The following is a 14,990-nucleotide window of genomic DNA, read 5'->3' on the forward strand; positions in this document are numbered from 1 at the left end:
ATACCTGGAGGTCTCAGGGCGGTTCACAGAATAAATCAAGATATGAAACCACAAAATACCTAATAAAAATAAAACAACAACCCAATAGCCCCCCCAAAAAAAAACATTTTAAAAAGGCATAGGATGTAAATCGGATCAACCAAAGGCCTGGTTAAAAAGGAACGTTTTTGCCTGGCACCTAAAGGTGTGTAATGAAGACCCGTTCTCCTGTTGCCACCCTCCGGACCTCTCAAGGGGGCAACACATGAAGAAGGGCCTCAGAAGATGATCTCAGGGTCCAGGTAGGTTCATATGGAAAGAGGCGGTCCTTGCAGTATTGCAGTCCTGAGCCGTTTAAGGCTTTATAGGTCAAAACCAACACTTTGAATTGTACCCAGAAACTAATCGGTAGCCAGTGCAGTTGGACCAGGATCAGTGTAATAATGCTCACATCATCTATTTGTTAAAAGAAAAAGCAACCACACCATGGCAAACATCCGTATCTTGTTTGGCCCTTTGAGAGTTACGGCACAGGACAGCCTGCTTCCACCCTTTCCTCTGCCACAGACTCAGCAGTTCCCCAACTCCCCTGCCTGCACAGACCACTTAGAAGTTGCTGAGAGTCTTGGTGGATCACTTTAGTGATTTTTTTAACCTGTTGTAGCAATGGAAATGTGCTGCGCTACATAAGGTGTGTTTTTTAATTGTATTTTTAATTGCTTCTGTAATTATCTCATTTCTTATTGTACTGCAATAAAAAGAAGCAATAAAACCACAATTAAAAATCAGTATGAATATGTAATGCAGACACACCATGGATGACCTGAATCAAGCTTTCTGCTCAGGAGAACTAGATGAATTTAGACCTCTCCCACTCCGCAGCTCTCCATTTGCAGAACTTGGATAACTTGGGTCTACAGAGTTGGGGTAAAGATTATAATGATGTATGCAAAGCACTCTCAGGCATCTAAAGATGCTATGTAAATGGTACCTATTACTAATGATTGGGAGGCCTGCTTGGTGGAGCTTTGGTGCTTCCATGTTCTTCTCTTCCATTCATTGTACAAGGTCTCTCCACAGGTGATGGAGAAGATGACGAGACGGAGGAAAACGCAGGAGAAGCCACCCAAGTCAAGCCCATCCTCTCCAAGGCTGAACGGAGCCACATCATTGTGTGGCAAGTTTCCTACATCCCCGAATGAGCTACTCTTGTCTTTTCTTTTTCTGCCAATTATAACTCTCTCCCCTCTGATCCCCCCAAACTCCCGGAATGCCAGTATGTACATACCAGAACTCCTGCATTTCTCCTACTGCTGGAAAACCGAGGCCCCAGAACAACCAACCGCAGCAGCTCCTGCACTGGATAGCGGCTCCCTCCCTCATCTAACCTCCAAACTTGCAGCTTTCATCTTGGGCCTGCATGCTTTCTAAAATGGCTGGGTTACTGCCAGCTTTCCAAAGGGGGAGAACCATGGCAATGAAGGCCCCTCCGCCCCCAAGTGAGGCAACGAGAGATGCACAGGCAGAGCGGACTTGGCTTGGATGAGGTTTTCAAGACGGTCCCCTCCCTCCTTCCTTCATCTGCCTGCATGGAAGAACTAAGATGTTTGCCGGCTCTTGCCCCTGCCCACTTCACCACCATGGAGGCAGCGCTGACGGCATGCACTGGTCTGCAATCCAGGACTAGAGAGATGGATCCCATCATAGCAAAGCGAACATTCCAACCTTGTCTCCTTCGCTGTCTCTCTATGGGACCTGCTCACAGGGGATTATCTGGGATAAATTGGGAGGTTGGGAATCCAAAAGAGCGTATGGATGCGTTTGGGAAGACTGTGGTATGGAAGTCAACAGCGGGACGTCAGTGCCCAGAGATGGACCACAGGCACATGATGGGCTTCCACCGCTGAAGCTGTTTAGATCTGGGCCCGGGCACTTAAAAGCATAACTCAAGTCGGTAGAGCATGAGACTTTTAATCTCAGGGTCATGGGTTTGAACCCCACGTTGGGGTTTTGCAGGAGGTTATGGTCCCTTCCAACTTTATACTTCTGTGATTCTATTTATGGGAGACCTCTTTGAGAGTCCCAGGGTGCCCAGTTCTGAACTCCTTAGAGGAAGGGGAAGATTCAAGCCTAACAAATATCATATATAATAATTCAGGTGAGAGGCACAATTGGTAGACTTGAAGGTGGAACGGGCATCTCCAGCTCTTTGTAGCAGTGGGTGGTGTGCTGATGGAGAGGAAGGCAATATGTATGTTTAGCTGGTATGTGGAGAGTCATTGAAAGACCTGGGAAGTCCTCTGCTGCTGAAAGGCCACCAAGGTGTGCTTTGTGCTCCTTTACCTTGTGCTGCTCCACTAGGGCCCCAATGGAGACTTGGGTGCTGCAACTGGCTCTCAAGAGGTATTCAAATGTATCTTGCAGGCAATTCAGGAAAGCAAGCAGTCAGGATGGAGACTAGGCCCCTCCCTCTCCATGACATGTATTGAAACCAATGAAAGCAGACTTGGACTTGGGGGAGATGGAGCAAGGCAGTCGGTGGAGAGGTATGTGCTTGGGGAGGATGGGCTGGGGAAATGAAGAAACGGGGAAACGAGCTGAGGAGAAGACATTGGTCCTTTGTTAAGCGGCTTCCAGAAGCAGCAAGAGAGGAAGCAGAGATGGTCTTGTTGGGAGAGGATGTTGAGAAAGCAGCGCCCACAGCTGTGGCGTGCAAGTTAGGGCGCTGCCACTCTGCTGGCTGCTCACCCGGTTGATGGCAGGTGTGCACACTCATAACACGCATCCCACCTGTTGCTCCCCTTCTCTTGCCCCCACCCTGCCACATCCAGTGGCAGTTCCATCCCAGCCAGTGAGCCCCGTCTCATGCTTCGTGACTCGGCACCACTGACTGGGAGTGGATTGCTGCTTGAGATGAAGTTGTAAACAGCTGGTCCTCTGGGATATAAGGAGGTTTCTGCCGTAGGCAGTTCAGAGGCTGATGAACTTTAAAGGCTGTGGGGGGAAGCAGCAGGAAGAAGCCCAGAAATGTTAAGTGCTCTTAACGTCTTATTTAAATCTCACAGAACCTTTCACGTTTTAATTTTCTTTGAAGCCAGGGGAGACCAAGGTTTTTTAGAGAGGGAGGTGGGTCTTCCTTAGAGAGAGAGAGAGAGAAAGACAGGGGGGGGGCAACTTCCTGGCAGTTCTTGGTAGAGTCAAAGCTTGGGACTGTCCACGTGCCCCTTTTGCAGCAGAGGGAGATTATTGCAGGCTTTTTTCTTTTTTTATTTTTGCATCTCTCAGGCCTCCCCTGCCTGCCTCTGTGGGCAATGTTTTCTTTCTCCAACATGCCTGAATGAGCTCTGAGAAAACATAGACTAAAAAGGAAGTCCAGTCATAGTCTGAACAGCTTGTGGGAACACTTGCCCCAATCCAGTCAACCGTACCACGCTGTGACTTAACCCCCTTTCTGGTGTGCTGAGAGTAGTAGCTTGGGTATGGCAGGCACACAAGCACCATGGCACATATAGCGAATGCCTTACAGCTCCATTCCTTAACACCTGGCCACAAGATGGAGCTGTGCAGGGACCCCTACTCTATGTGTGGTTTTATGTCACTTGCTTACTCAAAGCCACCCAGAGCCACATAATGTACACAGAGATGAAAGAAATATGGCAGAGGCTGAAAAGGTCTGTGGGTTCCACACAACAACCCAAGATGAAGAAAAAACAAGAAAGAGACGTTAAGTGGTAAAGCTGGTGGGTGGGGAGGATGTTGTGACTTGCAAGTCGACATTGTTGATCTCTGACCCAGGAGAGAGGAAATCTAGAAGGCTAGTGAAGTCATTGGGGTAGTTTGATTTGAAAGAGCACAAAATGTGGTTAAGTAGCTGCAGCAAGGCTTGAGATCAAATGGGGGCTTTATTCATGATGAGAAAGAGAGTGAGGCTTACAGGGTTGGTAGCAAAGGCGGAGGGAACAGGTATCAGGAGCAGAGCATCTGTTTTGCAGGAAGAAGATTCAGTCCCTGCCATCTTCAGTTTAAAAAATGATCAAGAAGAGAGCGGGTGGTGGGAAAGACCTCTTCATAAGACTCTGGGCAGCCACTGCCAGGCAGTCTACATGGTACTGGGCAAAATGGAAAGTCTCAGCTGCTGTAAAAGCAGCTTCCTAGGTTCTCCTATTTTTATTCTGTCCATTAAGTTTCCAGATTTCAGGCCACTCTTGAGAGCCAGTGTGGTGTAGTGGTTAAGAGCGGTGGTCTTGCAATCTGGGGAACCGGGTTCGTGTCTCCGCTCCTCCACATGCAGCTGCTGGGTGACCTTGGGCCAGTCACACTTCTCTGAAGTCTCTCAGCCCCACTCACCTCACAGAGTGTTTGTTGTGGGGGAGGAAGGGAAAGGAGAATGTGAGCCGCTTTGAGACTCCTTAGGGTAGTGATAAAGCGGGATGTCAAATCCAAACGCTTCTTCTCTTCTTAGGCCTTACCCTACCAGACCTACCTGGAGGTGACACACTAGGGAGATGTCAACAATTTCACTGAGCGCAGCTAACACCTTATTTTCCATGTCACAAGGAGGTCCCAACCCTTTGGGATTGGCTTTTCAGTAAACAAGGAGCCAGACCGCCTCCTGATACTGCTCCTATGGAAAGGGTTTTGTTGCCCAATGCCAGCATATCCTAGTTGTTTTCAAGACTACTGATGAAATAATAGTGTGCAGGAGAGAGAAGAGCAGATTGTTAAGACACCCTTTCATTATTCCATTTGAAACAGCAGTGCCGTCAGCCAAGATTTGCTATTCTCTTGGGGCAAGTTAGCAAGTAATACCACTAATCTATCCTGTCACATTCCCCACCACCATGCCTGCCCCACTGCAACCCTAGTGCTCTGCTCAGAAAGATGGCCACAGTCCAGGTGGAGTTGAATCTCTGTTCATTAGAGGGCAAAGGACATAAAACAGCTAATCCTCTGTGCTTGTCCCAATTAAGGAGAGAATGAAGCAGATCTTGTACCGCTTGCTCTGAAGTGGGGGAGAGGGGAGCTGGGAAGGCGACACAGGGTCTGTAGCTCACAGGTAGAATATCTGCCTTACATGCAAAAGGTCCTGGGTTATAAATAAAAGCCCTGATGTCTCCAGGTAGAGTTGGGGAAAGCTCCTGCCTGTCAGTGTAGACAATACTAAGCTAGATGGACTACTCGCCTGACTATTCTGATGCTTCCTATGTTCTTATTTTGTTCAGTCTGTTCTGGGACTGAAATACCTTTTGGAAGGGGTGGGAGGAAACTAACGTGACCTGGAGAGCAACCTGACAACAGCAGAGCCTGGGAGGAGAGAGAAAGGGAAGTCGGTTTTTTAAAAGTGAGGATCGGTGGGGTGGGCAGCTTTGGCTTAGGCACTACTTAGCAATGGTGCAGCTAGGTGGTTTTAGACTCTGGCCTTAATGGTCTCCCAGCCCGGCAGACCTTTAGATGGGAACATGTATTGCTTCACTTACTGCATTTTTGAAGTAAGCTGCATTTGGGAAGGGGGGAGCTGCTCATTCTGCTGAGTTGGGTCTGGGTTCCATAACTTCTGCCCCCAAAGCCCTACCCCTACAGCACCACTGCAGTTTAGAAGGCAAGTGTGTGGAGTCCGACAGGGTGCCATCATTTTAAAACTGATCTACCTGTTGCCAAAAGACCTGAGAGCAGGATTACTTCCTCATGCAGAACTGAACCAAGGTATGGTCTTTTTTTAAACAAAAAACAAAAACAACAGATACAACTGCAAAGCCTTCTGCAGTTCTCAGTTCCCAGCATTTATTAGTCAGGATACTGCTCCTTTTGCCTCCCCTGCCTACAAATATATGCCCAAAGAACCTTTCACAGTTTGAAGTTACGTTTTCATTGAAAAGAAGCACATGTTCAAGGTGGGGGGGGGGACGCGGGGGGAGGGAGAGGCGTAGCTATGGGGAGAAAGCCTCACAGTGCTGGCTGTTGACTCCTGATAGCTACCTGCCGGCAAGATAAAAGCTGATTTGACTTACAGACACCTCCCCGCCACATCTCCACTGTGATGTATGTAAAGTTAACTTGTATGTTATAAAAGGAATTTTTTTAAAAGTGTCTTAAGGCCTGTCAACTCTGCTGTTTTGGTCTAAAGATGTAAAGAGACTGCTGTATGAAAAAACAACCCCACTCTCCCTATGCTTTGTCCCTTATACGCTATCCAAAAGATGACCATATCTGTTCTGTATGTAATAAAAAAAATGTGTTAACATCACAGATTCGAGAGCATTGATAAACACACACTAGAAGTGGCATTTTTAAGGAGCTACTGCCATGAAGTTTATTGCATCTTTTGATGGTGCACACCCAAGTGATGGGGCGGAGGGGGGGGTGTCACCTGCAACAATATGGTGCAAGGAGGAAGTGCCCTTGTTCTGTACTCCCAGCCAGCCATCCACACCCTTTTCCAAGATACACCACCCTGACAGACACAGAGTAAAAACGATTGCCTTTTCCCAAAATTTATTTTACAAAAGCAAAACGCAGCCAGTATTTAAAAAGTAGCCCTGTACATATTTATAGATGTAAACAATCTCCTTTTGGGAAATATCTGGAAGAACAGTAACATGCAGTGGGATGAAAGATCCCAGAGGAAAACACAGGAACCATGATAGCCTAGGAACAATACTTCTCCTGCCAGGTCCCAACTTAATGGGATTTGGCTGTTTCTATCAGAGGCCTCCTGAAATGCCATCTTCCGCTCCCAAATCCCAGCATTCTGTTCCTACTGAATAGTTGTCAGCTGTGAATAAGATTATTTTAAAAAACAACACAGGTGGGCAGTGGTCCTCCAAATGTTGTTGGACTCCAACTCCCATCAACTCCAGACAGCATGGCCAACTGTCAGAGGTGATGGAGGCTCCAACATCTGGAGACCTGAATATTTTCCATCCTTAAGATAAAACATGCACCAAAGCAGCTCCCCCCCCCCCCCCCGTCCTGGACTATTGGAGAAAGTGGGGCGGGTATGAGATACGAGCAGCGTGAATTCTGCATTTCAAGTCATTGCCCAAAAAGAAATTGCATTCACTAGAGAGAGCACAGGACGTAACAGCAGCTGTATAAGCCCTGTTGCTCAAGCTCGGGATATTGCTAGCTGCGAGCAATTGTTTGTATTTGCTGCTGCTTAAGTAAAGCGAAACAGCACAACTCCCCTTGCTTCTGTTTTATTTGATGTTTCCTTTGGGAAAGAGCAGGGGCAGCAGGCTGGATCTGTATTTCCCCCACTCTTCCCATGCGTAAAGTTGGGAAAGTAGGAAGGGCCAGTCACCTGATGTTGCAGTTACGTTGGGTGGCCTATTTTCGCCTGCGTGGTTTGAAATAAAACTCTTGTGGCCAGAGGCATGGTGCTTTGCAACCCCAAAGATGCTGCGGACAGCAGGATGCAAGCCCAGGCAATCCGCTGACTAGGATTGCAAAGTGGGGTCTGTGCCCTGTAGCTAGTAAAACTGTGGCCTAACATAGTGGGGTAGTCTTTGCAGGCTTGGATTGGGAGGCAGCAGGAAAACCACCAATGAAGCCCTTTGAAAATACATTCTAAAAGTGAGAAAAGAGAACTGGAATCCCCCTGGTGTGTGCTTTTCCATATTGGTTTAATAGCGCAGATTTCTCTAATATTGCCCCAAAAAGGCTATAATTGGGGGCTGGGGAGGCAGGGGGAAAGGGAATTAAATTACTAGCTGTTAAACTGACATGATATGTTCGTTCAGATCTAAAATACTCCCGCCCCTTTTCTTCCCCACCCAACTCAACAAAAGAAGAAAGCTACCCAGTGGGATCCCAGATAAGCTGAAAGGGAATGGACGGGTTTGTGCAGTGCCTTTGTGACAGCAGCAGAGGGGGCAGGGCTTCAGCTGCTCTGCCTTACTCATAAATCCAGTGATCTGCGCTGTCTTCCCAGCAGGCCAGTTCATCTGTGCGGAACCAGAGCAAGATCTCTCGCTGGGCGCTCTCCACCGAATCGCTCCCGTGGATCACATTCCTGTAGGGAAAAGGAACAAGTATATCCCACGGTGCAGCTGGATGCATTGTGCCACAGTTAACTAAGTTCTTGTGCAGTTGGGCATATATGAATACGATGAGCTAGGTTTCAATTGCCAGGTACAGAAAAAGCTCCTGCCAAATCCCGGAGTGCTGCTGATAGGCCAGATGGACAAATGATGTGACTGCTCACATTCACACCATACATTTAAAGTGTTGCGATTCCACTTTAAGCCGCCACTGCTTTCTCCCAAAGACTGCTGGGAAACTCCGTGGTGCTGAGAGGAGACCCCTGATTCCCCTCACAGAGATACCGTTCTCAGAGAGGTCTAATCATAAATCCCTCTTCAAAGGAAACTGGGAATTGTAGCTCTGCAAGGGGAATAGGGCTCTCCAAAGAACTATCAGCACCCTTGACTAACTACAGCTCCCACAATGTATGGTGTGGGTTTGGGCGCTATACAACAGCTTCTTATGTTCCTAATAGGGTAGGGGGAAAGGGATGAAAATGATCATTTCCATTTTTATAACCTTATGCAATAATTCATCAGAGTCTTTTCTTATTTTCCAATTCTTTGCTGTTCGTTTCCCACTTCTTGCTGCTGCTTCCCTCCTGCCCCATTTTCCCAGCTCTCTCTCTTTCTTTCCCTTATAAAAGGTCCATTTTGCTGAGGGAGGGTGTTTGCTCACAGACGGGATGGACTGTATTAACAGCATGTGTATTGGCAGGCAGGGACTCGCCAACAATAAACCCTGGAAGAAGCAAAAATACTCCACTTGCCTTTCAAATCTATGAAGCTGGAGGTCATTTCTAACATTACTGGGAGGCAGTTTAATTTTGGCCCATGTTCACATAAAAATGCTTCCTTCTTACTTACAAACCCATAATCTACATTGGCTGCATTCACATGTCACAATAAACGGGTGTCCACCCAAATTAGCCTGATTTGGTTTGGAATTTGGTTAGATCTAGTGCACAGTCCAATCTGAAACATTTGCACTAAACAGGATTTTGATTATCTTTGCTAGACACACAGCATGTGTGAACAATGCCCCTATCTCCTAATGCAGAAACAAAAAGGCCTTCCTGATTTATTTATTTTTAATCATCCTCTGATTTAGTTTCCACTCTGTTTACAGGAATGCAGTTTTAGAGCATCTCAGGCAGAAAACGGCACCTGGCTGAGCCCCCATTCCTTGCTGTGGTGGACCAATAGTTGCATTGCCGGAGTCACACAAAATGGTCAGAAGAGAGAACTGCCCCAAAAGTAAACGAGGTTTTCACTCACTTGCCAACTTCAATGCAGAAGTCACCTCGGATAGTCCCAGGCTTGGAATCTGCTGGGTTAGTTTCGCCAATCATGACGCGAGCTGTCTTCACCACTTCCAGTCCCTGCCAAACCTGTGGTGAAGGGATGAAAAACTCCCACTAGCATTCGACCTTTTGGTGACCCGAGACACACCTTTAGTCCTATTGCACATTTAGGGAGCCCTTTCTTTCTTTGTTGCTGCCTATTTGGACGGTGGTCGTGCTGTTGCTGGTGTCGCCTGCCTTAGATCAAACCGTGACCCACTTGCTGAAAACCAATGGAAAAGGCAACCTTCTCAATGCCAGTGGCCTTGTTCTGCTAAACCACTTGAGAAAACATTCCTGGGGAAGAGGGAAGTATTTCTTACAAGGTTTCCCAACACCCCCCCCCCAGTGTTCTGCTGTCTGGGATCTTGGAGGGCAAAATGTCAGAACGTGCCAACAAGACTGCTCTTCTATACTTGGGTATTGTTAGAAAATATAGATGTGTTAGGAGATAGGACCCTCACATAGAAGAAGAAGAAGAAGAAGAAGAAGAAGAAGAAGAAGAAGAAGAAGAAGAAGAATAGTAGTAGTAGTAGTAGTTTGGATTTGATACCCCGCCTTTCACTCCCCTTCGGGAGTCTCAAAGGAGCTAACATTCTCCTTTCCCTTCCTCCCCCACAACAAACACTCTGTGAGGTGAGTGAGGCTGAGAGACTTCAGAGAAGTGTGACTAGCCCAAGGTCACCCAGCAGCTGCGTGTGGAGGAGCGGGGAAGCGAACCCGGTTCACCAGATTACGAGTCCACCGCTCTTAACCACTACACCACACTGGCTCTCATAGCAAAATGCATTTGTTATTTCACTCACCATGGCCACAACAGGTCCAGAGCTCATGTATTTCACCAGGCGGTTATAGAAAGGACGCTCACGGAGGGCGATGTAATGCTCCTTCAACAAGTCTTCGGAAGCCTAATCAATCAATCAATCAATCAATCATTTTATTTGTATGCTGCCTTTCCAAAGTCAAAATCGTATTAAAAAATTACAAAATAGAAACATAGCAAAAGTAGTCATAAAACAATAAACCAAACATCAAAAAGTGCACAAGTTGAAGAATTTCCACATAAATCATAGGATCCAAAATAAAGATACAAAAAATAAACATCAACAACCCCAACACCCCCCCCAAAAAAAATCCCTAAACAATACTCCAGCTTTGGAAGTTGGAGTTTGTCAGGGCCCCACCCTCCCAGCCAAGTGGGAAAAGGCCTACAAGGCAGGAAGCAGGTCTTCCAGGATGAACACGTGGTCAAACACATGCCACAGACTTGATCAATGATGTGTAGTTCTATAAACAATTTTGCTGATTTTTAGTATGTTTCAACTGTTTTTAGTCTTTTATTTTGTGTGTGTAAACTGCCCTGGGAACTTGCTTGAAGGGTGGGAGTAAAATCTCCTAGGGTTATGATGATAATCAAAGATCAGGAAATTAACAGTTGAGTCAGCATCATTATCACCACCATCAGTTTATATATTTATAGGCCGCTTTCCCACAGAATTGTGCCCCAAGCGTCTCACAACCCAGCAAACAAACCCAAAAATAGAACCATGCAAAATTAAGAACAATTTAAACATTAAGAACAATTTAAAATAACAATGATGTCAATGAATCCAGAAAATACTTACATACAATGTTAGATAAAGCAATACAAATAAGCCAACCTAATTTAATCGGTTTTAACTAGGGAATCAGGCAGAGGCAACAACAGGCCCTGTTCCAGCTGGATTGTCCTTTCTCCACCACCCCACCAATTTTAAATGTTCTTTTGTGGTCCTTTAAATTTGTAAACTGCCTTGGGTGCTGTGGTAGAAAGGCAGTTTATAATTTCAATGAATAAACCAACAAAATATAGAGAATAACCCCCAACACAAAAATAGAATGATAGCGTGCAAAGATAATATACAACACTGGGTGCGATCAAATTGCCCTGGTGTGTAGCCTTCAACCTCCAGGTCTCTGGTCTTCAGGCCAAATTTGGCCCACCAGGCACCCCCCATTTGGCCTATAAGACAATTTCCCCCAAACACAGTCATTTCCTCCACACCTGGCATCCTATGTGAAGCAAGGTGTGTGGCAGGTAGAGCTGTAGCTAAATCAGCTGCTTCCACCCCAATGCCTATAAAAAGCAGGACTAGAAGCCTGGTGCAGAGGGAATTCAATCCCACTTGGTTGTTGTCTCTCCCCCACCATGAGCCACCTTTGACAGATGGATGGGACAACCCACTTGTCAATCACCTGGTGTCTGATGATTGACAAGTGGGTAGCCCTAAGTTAGCCCACAGAATGGAGGTGGCAGGAAGATAAAGATGTGGTCCACTGGGTCATAAAGGTTCCCCATCCATCTCTCGACAAAGAGCTTAGGTACTCAGCCAAGTATTCTGACCTGCATGAGCTTCATGGCCACCAGTTTGAAGCCCTTCTTCTCGAAGCGTCGGATGATCTCTCCAACCAGATGCCGTTGTACCCCATCTGGCTTAATGGCCAGGAAGGTGCGTTCATTTACACCGGTGAATGCTGGGAAATAAGAGGAGAAGAGAGATTTAATGTATATATTTTGAGGAGGACATGCAATACATGCTGCGCAGCTGAGGAGGGGCAAGATTTCTGGAAATCACAAGTGAATACTATTGCACCCAGGTCCTGCTTGCAGGTTTCCCACAGTAAGTTGTTTTTTTCCCCCTCTAGAAAAATAGGTGCTGGTACTCACCATTTAGTTCCTACAGTAAGTGCCACACTTTCTAACAACAAAAAAGAGGTTTTATCGTGTTTTTGATATTCTGTTGGGAGCCGCCCAGAGTGGCTGGGGAAACCCAGCCAGATGTGATGGGTATAAATAATAATAATATAATATTATTATTACCCTTGAGTACCCCCTGAAAATCCTGGGATGCGGGTGGTGCTGTGGGTTAAACCACAGAGCCTAGGACTTGCTGATCAGAAGGTTGGTGGTTCGAATCCCTGCGATGGGGTGAGCCTCGGTCCCAGCTCCTGCCAACTAGCAGTTCGAACGCATGTCAAGGTGCAAGTAGATAAATAGGTACCGCTCCGGCGGGAAGGTAAACGGCGTTTCCGTGTGCTGCTCTGGTTCGCCAGAAGCAGCTTAGTCATGCTGGCCACATGACCTGAAAGCTGTACGCCGGCTCCCTTGGCCAATAAAGTGAGATGAGCGCCGCAACCCCAGAGTTGGCCACGACTGGACCTAATGGTCAGGGGTCCCTTTACCTTTACCCCCTGGAAAAAGCGCTCTCCACAGCCATCTAGTTGGCCACTGTGGGAACAGGAGATGGGCCCCGTTTGGCCTGATCCAACAGGGCTCTTTTTATGTTTGTGTGTTTTTATCTAGAACAGTGTTTCCCAACCACTGTTCCGCGGCACACTAGTGTGCCGCGAGATGTTGCCTGGAGGGAGGCAGGCGAGTCGGGCGGCGAGAGGCAGGGCGGCGGCAGCGAGGAGAGGCCGCCCAGCGCGGGGCTCTTGCCGTCTGCCTGCCTGGCTGCCTGCGAGCTCGGCGGGCAGCGCCTCCGTCCGCAGCGCCCGCCTCGCGGCTCTCATTCCCTGCCCCTGCCAAAGCTCACCCAGCCAAGCCGCGCTCTCCTTCCTGCCTCGCTTTGCTGCCTCCTCCCCCCCCACCCCCAAAGCTTGGAGGTTCCCCGGCAAGGGGGAGGGAAAAAATTTGAAACTTACACTTTCGTGCGTCCCTCCCGGCGTGACGCTGCGCGCTGACGTCACGGGGCTGTAATGGTGGTGTGCCTCGAGATTTTTTTTATCAAACAAGTGTGCCTTTGCCCAAAAAAGGTTGGGAAACACTGATCTAGAACAGTGTTTCCCAACCGGTGTTCCCCGGCACACTAGTGTGCCGTGAGACATCGGCTGGTGTGCCGTGGGAGGGAGGCGGGCGAGTCGGGCGGTGAGAGGCGGCGGCGGCGAGGATCCGCGTCGAGCCGGGGGCGGCTCCGCGGTGGTGGTGCCGAGCGGCGGGGCAGCGCGTGCAAAAGGGAGGAGCGCGAGACAGCGGAGGAGGAGGAGGCCGGCATGTCCGGGCAGCAGCAGCAACAGCAGCAGCAGCAACTCCCGGCGACGGCTCCTCAAGCCCCGCCGCCGCCCCCTCCTCCGCCCGCTATCGCCGCCACCACCACAACAGCCGCCGCCGCCTCAGTTGCCGCCGTCCCTCAGTCCCTCGCTCTGCTGCCTCCTCCCACCCCCAAAGCTTGGAGGTTCCCCGGCAAGGGGGAGGGAAAAAACTTTCACTTTCGTGCGTCCCTCCCGGCGTGACGCTGCGCGCTGACGTCACGGGGCTGTAATGGTGGTGTGCCGCGAGATTTTTTTCATTAAACAGGTGTGCCGTTGCCCAAAAAAGGTAGGGAAACACTGATCTAGAAGACACCAGGTTGGCGAAAATTGACAGCCAATTGGGGGCGGGGGCGGGCGGGGTGGAGGGCAGGCACAGGGCGTTGCTTCCCGATGGCAAAAGAACAGATATGCAACCCCAGTACGGCTAATTCAGCATGACCCAGCTACAGAGAGAGGGAAGGGCTGGTGAGGCACCCCCAGATCTCAGCCTGCAAAGTTGGGCACCCCCAGATCTCAGCAACGCTCACCTGTTTGGAAGATGCTGGCAAACAGGGCCAGCAGGAAGATCATGGCGTTAGCAGCGGCAGCAGAAGCAGCAGCAAAGAAGACCCATAGAGCGAAGGGAAGAACTGGGGAGGACGCGCACGCCGGCTGGCAGCGTGGATCGGGAGCGCGCACGCTGATGACGAGAGGGGAAGTCTACTCAAGGGGGTTCTTGGTATGAGCTTTCGTGTGCATGCACACTTCTTCAGATACCAATCTGAAGAAGTGCGCATGCACACGAAAGCTCATACCAAGAACTAACTTAGTTGGTCTTTAAGGTGCTACTGGAAGGAATTTTTTTATTTTGACTATGGCAGACCAACACGGCTACCTATCTTCTACTCAAGGGGAAGTAGCAGCACCAGCAGCAGAAGAGATGGGAGATTCCGCTCCTTTCTAAGGCTCCGATCCTGAACACACTTACCTGGAAGGAAGTCCCTTTGGGCATCTGAGCAGTCGTAGAGAGGATTGTGCTCTGACGCTGGTCTTTTTACTGGCGGCGTTTCGGTTTCGCAAGTCTCCAAACGACGTTTAAAAGTTCTGTGCATCTGCATGTAAGTCAGTGGAGCAGACAGGTTTTCCTGTGCCATTCCATTACTCCGATACCTTTGCTGAAGCAACGTCTTGAAAACAAACGAGCCGCAACAGCAACATTTTGCCCGGTGAACCTGAACCAGCATTAACCCCACTTCGAGCCTGCAATGTGAATCGTGGACGACATCGCTGTGCCGCTGAAGTCGCTGTGTCTCAGCCACGGCCCGCCCTCTCCTTTATTTGCAACCGAGGGAGGTTGCAGTAATCCGGCTATTGCTTTTAAATCAGGAACGGGGAGCCCACCGCCCGCCCCACGTTGTTTGACTACAAGTCCCATCATCGCTGACCATCGGGCCACCCTGACTGGAGCTGATGGGACTTGCGAGTCCCGACCACACATTGTCACTCTACACTTTTCCTATTTCTATGCTGCGGTTCTCTCTCTCTCTCACACACACCCCGCCCCACTTCCCCTTATCTATAGAGAACTAAAAATGTA

General features: G+C 48.7%; 2 protein-coding genes across 5 annotated transcripts in view; one reads left to right on the forward strand and one right to left on the reverse strand.

Moving 5' to 3' along the window:
• The window catches only part of MAPK8IP3 (mitogen-activated protein kinase 8 interacting protein 3), an 84,251-nt gene extending 78,028 nt beyond the window's left edge, over window positions 1-6,223 (forward strand). For all 3 annotated transcript variants that reach the window (XM_081170312.1, XM_081170310.1, XM_081170311.1), the window contains one exon: window positions 1,060-6,223. In XM_081170312.1, the coding sequence (XP_081026438.1) occupies window positions 1,060-1,181 (122 nt within the window). In that variant the 3' untranslated portion in view covers window positions 1,182-6,223. The remainder of the gene's footprint in view (window positions 1-1,059) is intronic.
• Window positions 5,705-14,733, reverse strand: NME3 (NME/NM23 nucleoside diphosphate kinase 3). Of its 2 annotated transcripts, none has more exons than XM_081170325.1 (5): window positions 14,382-14,733; window positions 11,727-11,857; window positions 10,150-10,251; window positions 9,279-9,391; window positions 5,705-7,990 (listed from the first exon to the last, which is right to left on the reverse strand). In XM_081170325.1, exons 1-5 carry the CDS (start codon window positions 14,635-14,637, stop codon window positions 7,873-7,875), a joined length of 720 nt encoding a protein of 239 aa, XP_081026451.1. In that variant the 5' UTR covers window positions 14,638-14,733; the 3' UTR covers window positions 5,705-7,872. The 2 variants fall into 2 exon arrangements, with proteins under 2 accessions (XP_081026451.1, XP_081026452.1); XM_081170326.1 differs by lacking the exon at window positions 14,382-14,733 and adding an exon at window positions 13,942-14,103.
• Between the last annotated feature and the right edge of the window lie 257 nt (window positions 14,734-14,990).

This window comes from Podarcis bocagei (genome assembly GCF_964188305.1).
Source record: "Podarcis bocagei genome assembly, chromosome: 14".
Classification (NCBI taxonomy): Eukaryota; Metazoa; Chordata; class Lepidosauria; order Squamata; family Lacertidae; genus Podarcis; species Podarcis bocagei.